This window comes from Balaenoptera physalus (assembly GCF_965194825.1).
Source record: "Balaenoptera physalus genome assembly, chromosome: 15".
NCBI lineage: Eukaryota > Metazoa > Chordata > Mammalia > Artiodactyla > Balaenopteridae > Balaenoptera > Balaenoptera physalus.
Window position 1 is genome coordinate 96,131,083 of NC_138894.1, and position 16,064 is coordinate 96,147,146.

General features: G+C 56.8%; 1 protein-coding gene across 4 annotated transcripts in view; it reads right to left on the reverse strand.

Moving 5' to 3' along the window:
- The window catches only part of TRAPPC12 (trafficking protein particle complex subunit 12), a 73,604-nt gene that overhangs the window by 12,614 nt on the left and 44,926 nt on the right, over positions 1-16,064 (reverse strand). For all 4 annotated transcript variants that reach the window (XR_014254126.1, XM_082427039.1, XM_082427037.1 and 1 more), the window contains exons 6-8: positions 12,193-12,305; positions 4,256-4,328; positions 2,102-2,175 (exon numbers count right to left, since the gene is read on the reverse strand). Coding sequence is in view for 3 of the 4 variants with exons in the window: in XM_082427039.1 (XP_082283165.1) it covers positions 2,102-2,175; positions 4,256-4,328; positions 12,193-12,305 (260 nt within the window). In the remaining variant the exon portion in view is untranslated. The remainder of the gene's footprint in view (positions 1-2,101; positions 2,176-4,255; positions 4,329-12,192; positions 12,306-16,064) is intronic.

A 16,064-nucleotide genomic window follows, 5' to 3' on the forward strand; every position in this document is an offset into this window, starting at 1 on the left:
TGCGGAGGCCTTCAGACGAGGCGCCGGGCCCGGACGGGAGCCCCGGGCGGCTGCAGCCTCGGGCCCGGGCCCTGGCCGTTCCAAGGAGCCCGGCCTCCAGTACACCTGAGCGGAGCGCGGCCCAGAGCTTGTCAGCGGACGACCGTCTAACGAAATCGTTTCTTTACCAGAGGAAACGAGGAAATGCGGCCCCGGCTGAAGGGCACTCTTGAGGGCGAGCGCCGTCCAGGCCGTGCGGTCAGGCGGGCGCGGCCCGCTCGTAGGGACCGACTGCTCTAGCTCCGCCTTCCCCCTCTTCTTTCAGCAGCTGCCCCGTCCGGCGGGGCGAGGTCAGCAAGAAGGCGGCGTGCGGGCAGTGCGGGCGGGGGGGGGGGGGGCACGGAGGCGGGCGGCGCGGCGCCCGGAGTCTCCCAGATGGGCTGGGGTGCGCAGGCTGCGACAGTGTTTCAGGCACATGTTCAGGCTGAAGCGTGTGGACAGACTGCTCATCATTAAAAAGGTGAATCAGCGTTCACGTTGCCGTAGCAGAAATGTTATTCAGAATAAGAAGCGGCTGCTGAAGTAACCCAGCGTCGCCCATACACGGCACGGAAGGGATGGGACGCGCCGGTGAGGCCGACGCCGCTGTAATGCCGGGCTCGCTCGCTAGGTGGCGACAGGATGCGCACGCGTGCTGGCGCCTCAGCCGCCAAATTTTTCCTTCCTTTTAACTCGTGGAAATGAAAGCATAATCTAAAATCTCAAATTAAACTGCACTTCTGGTTTAAAGTATTTTTGAAGCACAGTGATCTGTTCTGTACTGAGTCCCGACAACGTAGGTACAAGACTTAGTCTGGCGCCTGGTGGTATCATCACTCCAGCAGTAAACAAAAGGTGTTCTTATCCCACAATTTTCTATTAATGTGCCTTAAAAATGCACATACGAACCCACCAGTGAAACAGGAGACCCTCCTGAGGAGTCCCAGCCCGTGACCAAGGAGACACCGATCGGCCTGTGACTTTACGATGTGTCCTTTGTTTCTGCGCGTGAGCCGGCGAGCTCCGCGGAAGGAAGGCGGCAGTGGCCCTGGGCGACTCCCTCCACCCGCGGAAGGGACGGGGCGCTGTGTCGGCGGTCGGGGTGGCAGGAAGGGAGGAAGGGAGGAGCTGGGAGAACCAGAGCGCCTTAACCCCAAGGCGCTGTCCAAGTGGGGCTGCAAGTGCATCCCTTCCGGGCCTTCGTTTCAGGGGAGGTCCCCAGGGCTCGGGGGTGGGAGGGGCACGCGAGGCAGTCTGCACCCCAGGGTCACAGCGACGCACGGAAGGCAGGGCCCTGGGGCAGGAGCCGAGTGCACACCCAGCGTGGCCTTCCGCACGGGACCCACAGCTGCCCCGGGACGCGGCCCCCTCGCGGGGCTGCCCTGTCAGCGTTAGACACCAGCTCCCGGAGCCCGCTTCTCCCCTCAGCCATTTGCCTGCTCTTTTCTGCTAAAACCAAGCTCAGGAATGACCCTGGGCTGGCCCGTGGGAGGGCCACGATCTGGCCTCTGAATGGCCCAGAAGATGTTAACGGAGCTGCTCTGGGTGTCTGCGGCTCACTGATTCGGGCAGCAGCCTCCAGCCCCTGCAGCTGGGCCCTGTCAGGGAGGCACGGATGGAGGAACAGAGGAGCGATGCCCTCGGTTCCGCCTCCTCGTCCCCAGCCGCCTCCCCTGGGGCTGGCAGTGGGGGCGCGGGGCGCCCGTGGGGGGCGGGGCTAAGGAGCAGGTCTCGCGGGAAGCCTGTCCCCAGATGCCATGACCATTGAGCGCAAGTCAGGGCAGGACGAGGGAAACCACCTCCGCTAACGGGGGGAACAGAGGCCAACTCCGGGACTGAATCCAGAGAAAAACAGGAGGGAGAGAGAACTGAGAGCATGAGGAGGATTTCAATTAAATCATCTCGACCCCTGTTTGAACAACTAAACTTGGCAGTGTAAGTTCTACATTCTATTGACATTTCTTTCAGTAGAAATTAAAGCACGTTTATCCCAAGTGTCTCCCTGGCCTCTCTGCTCGATAACTCCCCCGCATGCACACCACCTCGAGGTCCCAGCGGTCCCCCCGCCCTGAGAACATCATACCTTCATGAGCAGCAGACAGTTGGCCATGGAGCACGTCACCCGGCCCAGGCGGGACCGCCACAGCTGCACGGAGGCTGCAAGAGCGGAGTACGGTGAGTGCATGGGGAGCGGGTCCTGCCGCCAGTCCGACCCAGACAGACGGATGCCCCCGGCCCCGGCCCCGGCCCCTGGCCTCGGCCACCGCTCCCCCTGTGCTGCTCAGCCCACACCTTGGGCTGTGCTCTTGGCGACCTGCTCAGCCTCGGGGAGGACAGACCCCGTGACCCGACCAGGGCCACGTCCCCAGGCTGGCACGCCCAAAAGATGGGAAAAGCCAGCCAAGACGACAGCCCTCGCCCTGCAGCGGGGCCACTCCTGGTGTGACCTGGATGGGCCGGAGGCCTCCCGGCTGCAGGGCTGGTGGACGGTCACACCCCGGTGTCAGCAGCGTGGCCTGCCTGCCCAAGGCCTAGGTGTTGTGACCTTTTAAGGGGAAGCAACAATTCCTAACCCATCTGCCTCAGCAGGCTCTGAGGGCAGGGGGAGCGGAGCGGATGCGGGGCGGGGAGGCTGGAGAGGCCGGTGCTCGGTCAGGTGCTGAACCTGCCATCCAGCTCAGGCCCAGGAAGAAGCACGTCCCAGACACACGTGAATGGTGACCACTGGGCGAGCTTGCCTTAAACTGACCTTCCTCCCGCTGCCGGGACCAAGGGTCAATTTTGGGATAACAGTCTCCTAGAAATGACGCTTATTCCTGGAGTGCTTGAGAAAAGGACAAAAAACTTAATTGTCAGAATTAAGAACGTAACTCACTTTGCCTTTCAGCAATTAAATATACATTAACTGCTTACATTCCCCTCGTGACATCATTTTTGTGAAAAGAAAAATGCTGAATATCTTTTCTTAACGAATGTAAAATGTGGATTCTCAGTGAACTGCATTTTATTTTGATTATCTTTGAGGACTTTCAAGTGCTTTCTTCCCCTCTTTGCCTTATAAATCTGTTGATCTGCTGTGAGTTGTCAGTTTCCCGGCACTGCATCCTGAGCTCCAACAACTACCTGCGCTTTGCCACCAAAACACGGACCCCCATGGGATGACATGGCCAGAGTCGGAGAGATGCTGAGGGCGGGATGTCCCAGGGCACGGAGACACCCACGCCAGACCCCTGTCATCTACCTGCACTTAAATCACTGAGAAGGACACATGAACATCGCACCTACAGACCTGGTCCCCTGGGGTTTCTCGAAGAAGGGATCTGTGTTTAAAGCACAAACGCAGCCAGAGCTGCTGGTCCTCGAGGATGGACATCTCCTGCCTGGGACGCTTCCCCCTTTCCCACAGTCACGAGCGCGTCCGGGGTGCACGGCACCCGGGGCCCCGCCGTGCCCGAGGCATGGGCACAGATCTCTGCCCAGGGGGTTCTCCTCTCAGGCCACCTCTCCTGCTTCTGGCACATCCGTCTCCTCACAGTGTGGCTTCAGAGGAAGCCCACCCCTTGCCCACATCATCCGTGCTCGCCCGCGGTCACTGACAGCCACTCCAAGTCAGGCGCAGAGCGGGAGACCACCGAGCCCCTGGAGACCACATAAGCCCACAGGCTCATGTGCAGAGATGCCAGCCTCTCAGGGAGGTGCCATCTGAGCTGGGTTTTGAAGCATGATTAGAAGTTCTTCTCTCTAATGTTCTCAAGAAATCTCAGCCAGGATAATCTTTTCAAAATGCAGTTCGGCCCCTGCCTGCCCAGCACTCACATAAAGACCCGTTTCCACGGCCTGGCCCCCGAGGCTCTACACTCAGGGCCCCATCTTCCTTTCCTCTCCAGCTCCGCCCAGGCCTCAGGCTCCCTCCTGCCACTCACGGGCTGAGGCCTCTGGCTCCCCACGGGCGGGCGGGCCAGGCACCCACCTTGCTGTGGACGCTCACGTCGCTTTCTGGGGTTATTTGCTGCAGGTGGGTCTCGGCCCGACGGGGCTCCCTGAGAGCGGGGTTCATGCCTTATGCCAGCACCAACCACGGTGCCTGGCTTGGTCCAAGAAAGGACCGAGGAGATGAAGGCATGAGAGGATGAGTGCATTACGGAGTGAGAAGGAAAAGAATGAGACAGAAACCCTTGGGGCCGAGCCCTCTGACGATGCCGGCTGATTATTTAAGGCAGTCAAGTCCGGCACTGACCTTGTCTGTTCTCCTGGGCCGTGCAGTTTACGCTGCCATCCTCTGCCAGGCCCTGCTCCAAGTTTGTCAGGATCTGTGGGAAATGGAAGGAAGAACAACAGAAATGAATTTGCTTCTAGACGTTGTCACAATATACTCCAGGAGAAGCAGATTTCTCTGTATGGAAACCCACTTGTCAAGGAGCGTTTCGCAGGAACACATTTTAAGCTTCGCTGCTCACAAGGCACGGAGGTGATGGCAAGCAGGGAGCTGCTCTCTGACTGGTGGGGGGTTTGGGTTTATGACGCTCGTAAAGCATCAGAGACCCCAGACGTGGGGCAGGTATTCTCTCTCAGGAAAGCATTAGGAATGTTATTACACAAGAGGATGATTATTAACTTCTGTGAAAACATCAGTCTCGTTCCTCTAGGGCACCTGAGATGTGCAGCCTTTTTAAATGTATCAAATAAATTCTGAGCATCTGTCACTTTACATAGTTTTTACTGTTCGGCTAATAACCTTGCGTTGCTTCCTCTGTGATTTGGTTTCCCTGAAAGGAAAGAAGTTGCGACCATGGTGATCTGGGCAGAGCCTATGTTCTTTTGGAGGGCAGGATGAGGAGGAAAAAACGTGTTAATAGTAAACACTGTTTGCAGGGAAGGAAAAGAAAGACGTGCTAACTGAAAACGGGGGTCTCATGCTTCCGTGATGGCCGACTTCGGGCCACGTGCTTTGGGGAGACACCCCCTTGTGTAGTGGGCCACCCTGCCAGGCAGCACTGCCCCAAACGGCCCACCCTCAAGAGGTGAAGTTCATGACCAGTGAAGCAGCTCCAGGCTTTCACCGGCCTCGTCCCATCCACACAGAGACGGGCCAGCTGGGCCTCCTCTGCTGCCAAGGGTCAGCGCTTCACAAAAGGTGGACGACAGTTCGCTGTGAACACGAAGGCCTGTCCTACCGTGACCACTCAGGACACACCCGGGCTTCAAAACTGTAACCTCGAAGATGAGCTAGTTGGTCCAAACGAGGTCAAATGACATTTTTCAGCTAATCGGTGTTCTGATAAATAATCATAAAAACAGAAACTGACCAGGAAAGAAGGTCTCGAAGGTGCCATTGAGGAGGGACAGGAACAAAGAGAAGGGCTAAGAGGTTCTGAAGAAGAAAAGCGGGAGGCCTGGCTCTTCCCAGCCCCGGGAGCCACGCACAGTGCAGAGGGCCCGAGGCCTGGCCTAGACTCACGGGTCCACGGATGGGACATGGGGGGAGGGGCAGGCCTGAAAGCAAAACCAACCACAACAAAAGAGCACGAGAGAATCAGAAGCACAGACTCCGGGAGGGCGGGGTCGGGGAGTGGTCTTGGCCCCCTGCAGGGCATCTCCACGCACCTGGGCAACCCACCTTGCGGGGGCAGGGGGGCACGGCTACCTCCAGCCTGAGCTAAATCGCAGGAGAACAGTGTCTGGGGGAGAGAGTTCCCACCCGTATGACTTCACACAGTCACAGTAACAGCACGCTGATCTACCGAAGGTCGTTTCTGTAGAGGAAAGTGTAGAAACGCTCCCACCCAAAGCCTGAGCTACTCAGACGGCAAACGTGGCCGCATGCCCCTCCTGTCACTCCGGTCCAGGTGCAGGTCGGACGCCCATGAGCGGTTCTGGGTCTGCTTCTCAGAACGACCAAGGCGGGCCGCGCCCACGGCACCCATTCTGGAAGAGGCTCCGGAAACGCGAGCGTGGGGTGGCGGGTCGGCAGCAGCCGGGCGCCGGGCGAGCCACGTACTTCCGAAAGTAACTACAATACCGAAATGACAGTGGTTTTGAGCGTGTGAAGATGCTGCTTGGACATGAATAGGGAGCAGCCAGGAGGAAATGTGGGCCTGGGAGATGGTTCTGGACCCGCTGTTGTGTCAGCAGTGGGTGTGACCGGAGCTGAGAGGCTGCATCGACACCCCCCGCCCCACCCGCGGGTCCTGGGCTGTCCTGGATTGGTTCTGGGACGGGCAGTGTCGCTCCAGCAATGCAGACGCCGTCAACACTCTGGACAGCAGTGGAGGGAGGACAGAGGACTCAGAAGGCCCGGGCTCGGCTGTTTCATCCAGGGAGAAAACTATATGCCTCGCACGAATATCCCAGCTGCCTGACTCCACATGTAACCAAGACCACTTGATCTCAGGGCTTCCCTGGTGGCGCAGTGGATAAGAATCTGCCTGCCAATGCAGGGGGTTCGAGCCCTGGTCTGGGAAGATCCCACATGCCGCGGAGCAACTAAGTCCGTGCGCCACAACTACTGAGCCTGCGCTCTAGAGCCCGCGAGCCACAACTACTGAGCCCACGTGCCACAACTACTGAAGCCCGTGCGCCTAGAGCCCGTGCTCCACAACAAGAGAAGCCACCGCAATGAGAAGCCCGCGCACCGCAACAAAGAGTAGCCCCCACTCACCGCAACTGGTGAATGCCCGCGCGCAGCAACGAAGACCCGACACAGCCAAAAGCAAATAAATAAAATTTATATATAAAGGACCACTTGATCTCAAACAGGCAATGCATCACCTACTCATATTTAAAGGGACCAAACCCATGCCCCGACTTCTCTGCAGTTACCCTGGGTTTGGAAGATCACTTACAAACATTTTTGGGTTCCCAGCGAACTTGAGCAGCCCACAAGAAACACCCCATTTACACCTCTCCAGAAACCCTAGAAGTTCGTGGGCCCTGGTGCATACGCGTGACCTTGGACTCCGGTATTTTAAACTCCAGGTTCTGAGTCATATGCGGGGTGCAGCCCAAACCATGCCCTTCTGATGGGCTCCAGGCAACACCAGCATGGGTGGTCTGGGGACCTCGGTTTGTGGGAGAGCTCCCGGGGAAGGAGCCCTGGTCCTGTCCTTTGTCGGCCTGTCACGGGCTGTGGGTGGGGAAGGTCTAGGGACCGGGTTTATGCACAAAGCGTCCAGTCTTTGGACCCCTGGGGGCCGGCCCTAACTCAAGGACCCAAGGACTCACTAATGACCTGCGGTGTTCAGACTGAGGTGAGAGCAGGTCTCCCTAGAGGGGCTTAGATTTCTCTGGAAAGTCCTGGGGCCTTCTCAGCCCTACCAGGTCCTAGGGGACCTTCTGGAAAAGAGGCTTTTCAAAGTGAAGAGAGGCTTCTTGGAGTTGCTCCAAGCCACCGCAGGAACATTAAACACTCGCGTGGACCACGCACTGGGCCAGGTCGCTGGCCGTCTAACCCACACGGCAGCCTGGAGGTGGCTGGCGACACTCCTCCTCCCCAGGCTTCCACAGGCTGGTCACCCCCCCAGGAAGTCAGGGTCACACCTGGAAACACCCGTCTGCCTGACTCCAAAGCCCCTCCAGCCACGGCCTGTGGACATCCCCCCGGCAGGGCGTCACACCTTGAAGCAATGCTCTCTCTTTCCATGCAGGTCAGAGAGTGAGAACCTTCGATGCCAAGGTAAACAATGCCAGGATGGAGATTCCAGACCTCTCTGTTCCACCGAGGGCTGCCTGTTGCTGGGCTATCACGCAGGTGTCGGGCGGGACCACCTGCCAACTCCGGTGACCTTACGGACACTGTGGGTCACCTCTGGCACATCAGCTTTCACACGGGGCTGGGGCTGCTGAGGGGTGTGGTCGACATTCCCAAGTCTTTGTTCTGGGATCTGCAATGATGCAACCTGGAGTTTCCAAAGGCGCGAATTTCCACCGTGAGCTGAGTCAGGATACAAATCTTGCAAACCCTGACGACGGGGACGCTCCTGTCACCTCCTCCTTCTGGGCCCTCTGAGCACACCCGGGCCCAGGAGCGTGAGTGTCGATGGCAAAGGGCAGAGATGCGGCCTCGACCAGGCAGCAGGAGCCATCACCTCCCTTCACTTGCCAGTCACTCCCATCTTATCTGATGAAGCCTCCATCAATTTGTTCTCTGCTGGAGCAGCAGGACAGAGGGACATGGGGACCATGGGCGTCAGGCGAAGCCGGGCAGCGGCGGGCGTGGTCAGCACGCCGATGGCCAGCCCAGCTGGGTGCTTCCCAGAGCGGCTGGCAGGGGGAGGGCGGACAATGTCTGCTCTCTCTTCCTTTCTTAACTTCGTTTACAAGGAAAACAGCATAACCGAGCAGGTCCATCTGTTGGAATTCCTTTTTAGTGAAGAGATGAACCCTTCCTAGAAACACCCCTCTCACCTCTGCCTCATTAGGGTGTCCAACCAAGAACAGAGCAAACCGACGTCCCTTCCCGAGGGGCTCCTTCGGCAGTGAGGGTCTCTAAAGAGGCACTTCCTTACCTGGTGCCCCGAGCCGGGCTCAAGTGGGGCGGGCGGAGGCTGCAGAAATCGAATTGTCGGGCAGGGCAGCACTGAACTTAAACCCACGCGGCATGTCCCCGTCAGCGGCGACCCAAACCCCACGCTGATTTGGCATCGTGACGTATGCAAACGGGCTTAGAAACGTGTTCCCTGGCTCTTTGCCGACGGGACCCAGAGGTGCAGTGGCCCGCGGAGAAGCCGAGGAGCAGGGATGGTGGGCAGAGGTACCGCTGCTGTGGCGTGACAGGGATGGCTCTCCTAAGCCACGGGGCACGTTTATTTTAAATCGAGGTATATCTTGTTCTTCACCGATACCACTACCTCTGAACCAAACATTTACTACTTCACCACGGGGTTCTTACTTGTCACCTCCTATTTCAAAGACAGCAGAGAAAACCCTGGACCGTTTCGTAAAGGTCAGAGTGACGTTCTGCTAGAACTGGGCCGCACCTAAAACATCCAGACAGCGCTCTCACCAGGCTGAACACACAGGCTCTAACCGTTCTCCAGTGAGTCTTCCGTGTAAGGAAAAGCTCAGCTTCTTCTGAGCAAACGATGCTGGGGGTTCCATAACTGGTGTTATGTCCCTCTCTGCTCTGCGTACCTGGACCCTCAGCGCCAACCTGTGTGTGGCATAAACCTTGTACGTTACCAACCGTACTGCTGTCTGAATTCTATCTTCCCTTTGCCCCGTAGTCCTCATTTAGTTTTTTTTCAATAGAAAAAAATTCTACTTATATAACTAACACATGCGTTGTATAAGACCTGGAAAGAGAATAAAAATGACCTTTAATCCCATTACGCACACCACTAACATACTGGAGTGTTCTTCCTTCAGGGCATATTACTTCCTTCACAGAGGCCATCCTGTAATTGTAATTCTGCAGGCTGGTGTTGACAACGGATGTCACATCCTAAACACTTCCCACGTGACGGCCGTGGAGACGAGACATTCGTCTGGAGCCCGCATCATGTCCCCACACCCCAGCCCAGCGCCCTGGGACACCCCAGCTCTGTGCCCTGCTACTTTGGTCGGGGCGGCACAGACTGGAAGCGGCGGGAGACCTCTATCCCAGTGCACCCCTTTGCAGAGAGGACGCCGGCTGACGGGGCTGAGGGCCACCGGGTGGCAGGTGTCTGCTCCTCTCCCACCCCGGCTGCCCCGGGCCCGCCCGCATCTCACTCTAGCTGCCACCCCAGGTCGTCCCCTTTCACTTGGGAAACCCACGCTGGGGCTGAACCTGTGAAGACCTGACGTGTGCTAGAGAGGCAGCGACCAACAGCGTGCTCCGAGCACATCTGCACACACACCTGCACCCGCGGCAAGCGTGTGTGCTTCCCAAGCACCGAGAGGGGCCTCGGCCGACTTTCTCACTAAGGATGGAAGCCTTCGTGCTCTCTTCTTTACCCCCTTCCCAAGCGCTGCTTCCACGTTCACCCCTGGCCTCCAGCTGGGAAGAACCACCTCCAGAGCAACGACAGACGCCACACACGCGACGAAACCGACGGGCACAAAGCGCTTCAGGGGTGTGGACCACACCGCTGCTTTCCTTCCGGAAACGACGCCCTGGTTTCGCTGCCTGCCCGGAGCGAAGCCCTCGATCGCCGTCAAGGCGCTGGCCGGTCGGCGGCTCCAGAGGGCAGCCCCGGCACGGCCTCCTGCCCGCCCCAGCCCCCGTGACAACTCCAGGGGGCGGCCCGAGTGGGCCCTGCTCGACCCCGCAGCTGCACCCCAGCAGGAAGTTGCGTCTGGGAGGCCTCATGGGCGCTGGCTGAGCCTGGGCCCCCTGGGTCTGGGGCGGGCAGGAGGCCAGGCCCGGGGAGCAGGCCGGGGAAGGGAAGCCGAGGCGGGGGGCCAGGGTGCGAGCGTCACCCTGGGAGAGACTATTTCACAGGCTGACTCATCTCCTTCCCTGCTGGACTCGCCCCCCCGCCCCCAGCAAGGAGCCCCCCGCCCCCTGACCCGCTGAGAGCAGCTCTTGGCAGAGGAAGTGCGGCTGGCGCTCTCTGGCACCGGCAGGGTGACGCGTGAAGCCGAAGCCGCGTTCCAAGGCTTCCGGGCGCACGCTGCACGTGCGGGGAACAGGGCTGCGGCTGGGCCCGCAGAGGGTGCAAGGCGTGGGTGGGGGCCGGTTCACAGCCGGCGACCTGCTCTCGTGCAGGCCCCTCGTGGCCGGACCTCAGCTGCACTTAACCCTCGGAGGCTCCGTCTCCTTGTCTGTAGATCAGGCACGACACCGCCTCGCACAGCGGTTGTGCGCATTACGGAGCTCTAACGTAAAGCACGGAGCACAGCACCCGTCGTGCGGGAGGGAGCACTGAGCACACCCCCGTGGCCACCGCCGCCATCACCGCCACCCCCGTGTCCCACCTCCGAGCCCGTGGCGTCAAGGGCAGCAGCACGTGGCAGCAGGCGTGGTGGGCGGGTGCCGAGAGACGCAGGGAGAGCGTGGGGCCCGCCGGGGAGGCCTTGGGAGACAGCCTGAGGGTTAACGCCTTAGAACTCACATGCACTTCCCCGTGTGACACGGAAGTGAGTGAAAAGCAATAAAAACGATCATCTATGTGTGATTTAGAACATCGCTGATTTAGTATCAATTACAAGTTTTGTTTTCCTATTTCTGGAAATAACTGTATTTTAACCATGTTTTAAGAGTCAAGGAAAGGAGTGTTAGACTCTAGCTTAAGAGTGTCAGGTGGCCTGCTGTGACGTCCACTCTGCGAGGGCGGAAGCCCTGCCACTTCCCTGCTGGGAACACAGACGACCCCCCGGGAGCTCCAGGAACATCCACCAAGAGCAGCTGGGGACTGAAGCAGGAACTCGACAAGTACAAATAACCGTTTAAAGACCTGTCACATGCTGCCGCTCCTAACTGCTTGCTGTTACAGCTTTGGAAGCCCTTCCACAGACGACGCTGCAGCTTAGCTACACAGCAAGGCTGCCAGGCGGGTAGGAAAGGCAGGCTCACTTCCAGTCTGAGGACGGAGGCTCTCGGGGGTGCAGCTGCCTGCTGCCTGGAGATAGGGAGACTCTGAACCCCACATCTCTCCCTCCCATCACTCAGTGGAGTAATCTCATCTTCTGTTGATACAACTTGATGCCTTCCACGTAATTGTTACTTTACAACCCAGAATAACTCGGGAAGCACTTCTGAACCTCATCTGCCTTCGGAGTCAGTATTACGAATGACACTTGTCATGATACACTATAATTTGCTTTGATTCTGGAACATTTTAAACCATTATCTCTTTAAATACTGCTCTGATGCCTCCGTTTGACATGAAGCAGGTGCACGTAGCCTTTGCAGGATGCGTGAGTGGTCGGGCAGCCTGGCACGTGTTCATGTGTGTGATTTCTACACAAGAGGAAACGCTCCTGCTTTTCATTTACTAATAATACCGGGAAGAAAGATTTCAGGCTTCAGGCTTTGCCAAAAACCACCCATCGCCCCCCCGCAGAATAATTCAGCAAGAACAGTGAATTGCACGGTCACAAGGAACCGGGCCAGCCTGCCTTTCAGGAGGGGGAAGCAGAGTGGTGGGAAGGGTACAGGGTGGCGTGATGTGCTTCTCGTGAGGGCGGGAAAGTCTGGGTGAGCCCTCCACCAGGAGGGGAGGCGACAGCGGCCCACCTTGGAGCGATGGTTACCTTGCTGCAGACGGCCTTCACCCTGTGCAGCCGGTCCAGCGACTCCTGGGGGTTCCCCAGGTACTGCTGAAGCTCCGCATGCAGGATCCGCATCGAAAAGGGGACCATGGAGCCTAGAACCAAAGTCAAAGCAGAGTGAGTCTGTTTGCATAACTACGCACAACCAAGCGACCTCTCAGGGTGAGCGCCCACGCAGCAGGGACTCTGCAGGTGTTCTAGCAGAAGCGATGACGGAGTCCCTTATACCTTGGTAAAGCGTGCGATGATGCCAATTATAAAACGTGTCTTGGTTTTCTCTGTAAAGCTGTATGTTCTAGACAATGACCAAAGGAGAAAGCTGGCTGTCACCGTTTTTCCACAGTTACGCCATCGTGTAGAAATTATCACAAAATGAGTAGAACGGTAGAGACCACTGCCTGCTCCAGTAAAAGAAAACAGAACACTCATGGATTCCCTGTACTTCTTTGGGATGTCGAGCTCCTGTAGAAGGTTGCATAGGTCGGGTTACCGGGGAGGGAAATGAGAGAGGGTGCGCCTCAGGCCCAGGTCCTGAGGACGGAGCATCAGCCTGACTCCGGGATGTGTGTGTGTGTTCTCTCAGGGTGAGGGAATCTTTCTGTTAGTGTCACATTCCCCTCTGACATGACTTGGACATGTATCTGTATCGGTATATATCGTAATATAGTAAGTATATAAGTATATAAATGCCATCAAATAATCAAACAGCCTGTGCTGATTATGAATGACTTAAAGGATGTGACAATGCCAGCACAGGGCAATCACACAGATTCAGAAGGGACCTCTCAATACTTAGATCTGGACTACACTTTATTATTTTATTTTTTGGCTGCGTTGGGTCTTCGTTGCTGTGCGCAGGCTTTTCTCTAGTTGTGGTGAGCGGGGGCTACTATTGGTTGTGGTGCACGGGCTTCTCATCGCGGTGGCTTCTTGTTGCGGAGCACGGGCTCTAGGCATGCGGGCTTCAGCAGCTGCAGCACACGGGGCTCAGGAGTTGCGGCGTCTGAGCTCTAGGGCAGGCGGGCTTCAGTAGTTGTGGCGCACAGGCTCAGCAGTTGTGGCTCGCAGGCTCTAGAGCACAGGCTCAGTAGTTGTGGCGCACGGGCTTAGTTGCTCTGCAGCATGTGGGATCTTCCCGGACCAGAGCTTGAACCCGTGTCCCCTGCATTGGCAGGTGGATTCTTAACCACTGTGCCACCAGAGAAGTCCCTGGACTACACTTTAAAGATGGTTAGAAGCAAGCTGTGTGACAGCTGCAAGCTGCTCAGCCTCTCTGTGCCTCAGTCCGTCCATCGTCCAACCAGCAACCATCAGCAAGGGTCTACCATGTGCCACACTGAGGTGGCTTCATGTTTGTGCTTCTTATCTTGAAAAATTGTATGATGCTCTATGGTCTTCAGTAAGGATAAGAGAAGAAAGGTCAAAAGGACAAACAAAACTAAGGAATACTATGGAAAATAGTTTCTATTGTGATTGTGAGCCTAGAGAAAAGAAAGATGACAACTATTGAATTTAAATGTTTGAATTTTTTTTTTTGATGACACTAAATAATTGCCACGTCTGAAGAAGACGGATGACTGAGTTGACTTCATGGTAGCAGTCATTTCAGCTTCCTAAAAAGAACCATTTCTTGACCATCGGCATCACTAAAATGGGATTGCGCTAACATGGTAAGTCACACGTAAGTTGTGTCTTTCATCCCTATACATCAAACAGAGAACAGGCAATAGTCGTTCCCACATGGTTTAGAATTTACTTGCAGGGAGAGAAATCTCTAGAACACTTTAAGCTTTATAAGATAAATGCAGAAACAAAACGTCTGTGGAAGTTCCCAAGCCCAATTTATAAATGAGCTGAATATATGACAAGGTGGCCAGGAGTTACTTCCTCTTTGCCCTGGCAATTGCCCATGGACCTGGGGAAGTTTCTGCATTTAAAAGAACATATGAAGATATTTCAAACTAAATGAAAATGAAAATACTACTTATCAAAATTCATGGGATGCAGCAAAAGCAGTGCTAAGAGGGAATTTTACAGTGCTAAATGCATATATTTAAAAGACCTAAAATTAATCATCTAAGCTTCTACTGTAGGATACCAGAGAAAGACAAGCAATATAAAAGCAGAAGAAAAGAAAGAAAAGTTAGAGCAGAAAGTAATGACATTGAAAACGGGAAATCAATAGAGAAAATGGGCACAGCCGTCAGCACAGCCTTTTCGCATGGGAGCTTTGGTGAGGAATGCCGGGTGCGAGCCCTCTGCACATAGCAGGAACCCTATGAGCAAGTGAAACTAGACCACACACAGAAGAAGAGAAAAAAAAAAGAAATAGAACCTCAAAATTTTGAGCCTGGGGAGAGAAGATGGCGGAAGAGTAAGACGCGGAGATCACCTTCCTTCCCACAGATACAGTAGAAATACATCTACACGTGGAACTGCTCCTACAGAACACCCACTGAACGCTGGCAGAAAACGTCCGACCTCCAAAAAGGCAAGAAACTCCCCCCGTACTTGGGTAGGGCAAAAGAAAAAAGAAATAACAGAGACAAAAGAATAGGGACGGCACCTGCACCAGTGGGAGGGAGCTGTGAAGGAGGAAAGATTTCCACGCACTAGGAAGCCCCTTCGCGGGCAGAGACTGCGGGTGGCAGAGGGGGGAAGCTTCGGAGCCACGGAGGAGAGCGCAGCCACAGGGGTGCGGAGGGCAAAGCGGAGAGGTTCCCGCACGGAGGAGCGGTGCTGACCAGCACTCTCCAGCCCGAGAGGCTTGTCTGCTCCCCCGCCGGGGCGGGCGGGGCTGGGAGCTGAGGCTCGGGCTTCGGTTGGATCGCAGGGAGAGGACTGGGGCTGGCGGCGTGAACACAGCCTGAAGGGGTTAGTGCACCACAGCTAGCCGGGAGGGAGTCCGGGAAAAAGTCTTCAGCTGCCGAAGAGGCAAGAGACTTTTTCTTCCCTCTTTGTTTCCTGGTGCGCGAGGAGAGGGGATTCAGAGCGCCGCCTAAACGAACTTCAGAGACGGGCGCGAGCCACAGCTACCAGCGCGGATCCCACAGCAACAGGGGCGCAGAGGGAAAAACGGAGAGATTCCCGCACAGAGGATCGGCGCCGAGCAGCACTCTCCAGCCCGAGAGGCTTGTCTGCTCCCCCGCCGGGGCGGGCGGGGCTGGGAGCTGAGGCTCGGCTTCGGTTGGATCGCAGGGAGAGGACTGAGGCTGGCGGTGTGAACACAGCCTGAAGGGATTAGCGCACAACAGCTGGCTGGGAGGGAGACCGGGAAAAAGTCTGCAGCTGCCGAAGAGGCAAGAGACTTTTTCTTGCCTCTTTGTTTCGCAGCGCGCAAGGAGAGGGGATTCAGAGCGCCGCCTAAACGAACTCCAGAGAAGGGCGCGAGCCGCGGCGATCAGCGCAGACCCCACAGCAACAGGGGCGCAGAGGAAAAAACGGAGAGACTCCTGCACAGAGGCTCGGCGCCGAGCAGCACTCACCAGCCCGAGAGGCTTGTCTGCTCGGCGGGCGGGGCTGGGAGCTGAGGCTCGGCTTCAGTCGGATCGCAGGGAGAGGACTGGGGCTGGCGGCGTGAACACAGCCTGAAGGGATTAGCGCACAACAGCTGGCTGGGAGGGAGACCGGGAAAAAGTCTGCAGCTGCCGAAGAGGCAAGAGACTTTTTCTTGCCTCTTTGTTTCGCTGCGCGCAAGGAGAGGGGATTCAGAGCGCCGCCTAAACGAACTCCAGAGAAAGGCGCGAGCTGCGGCGATCAGCACGGACCCCAGAGACGGGCGTGAGACGCTGGGGCTGCTGCTGCCGCCTCCAAAAAGCCTGTGTGTGAGCACAGGTCACTCTCCACACCGCCCC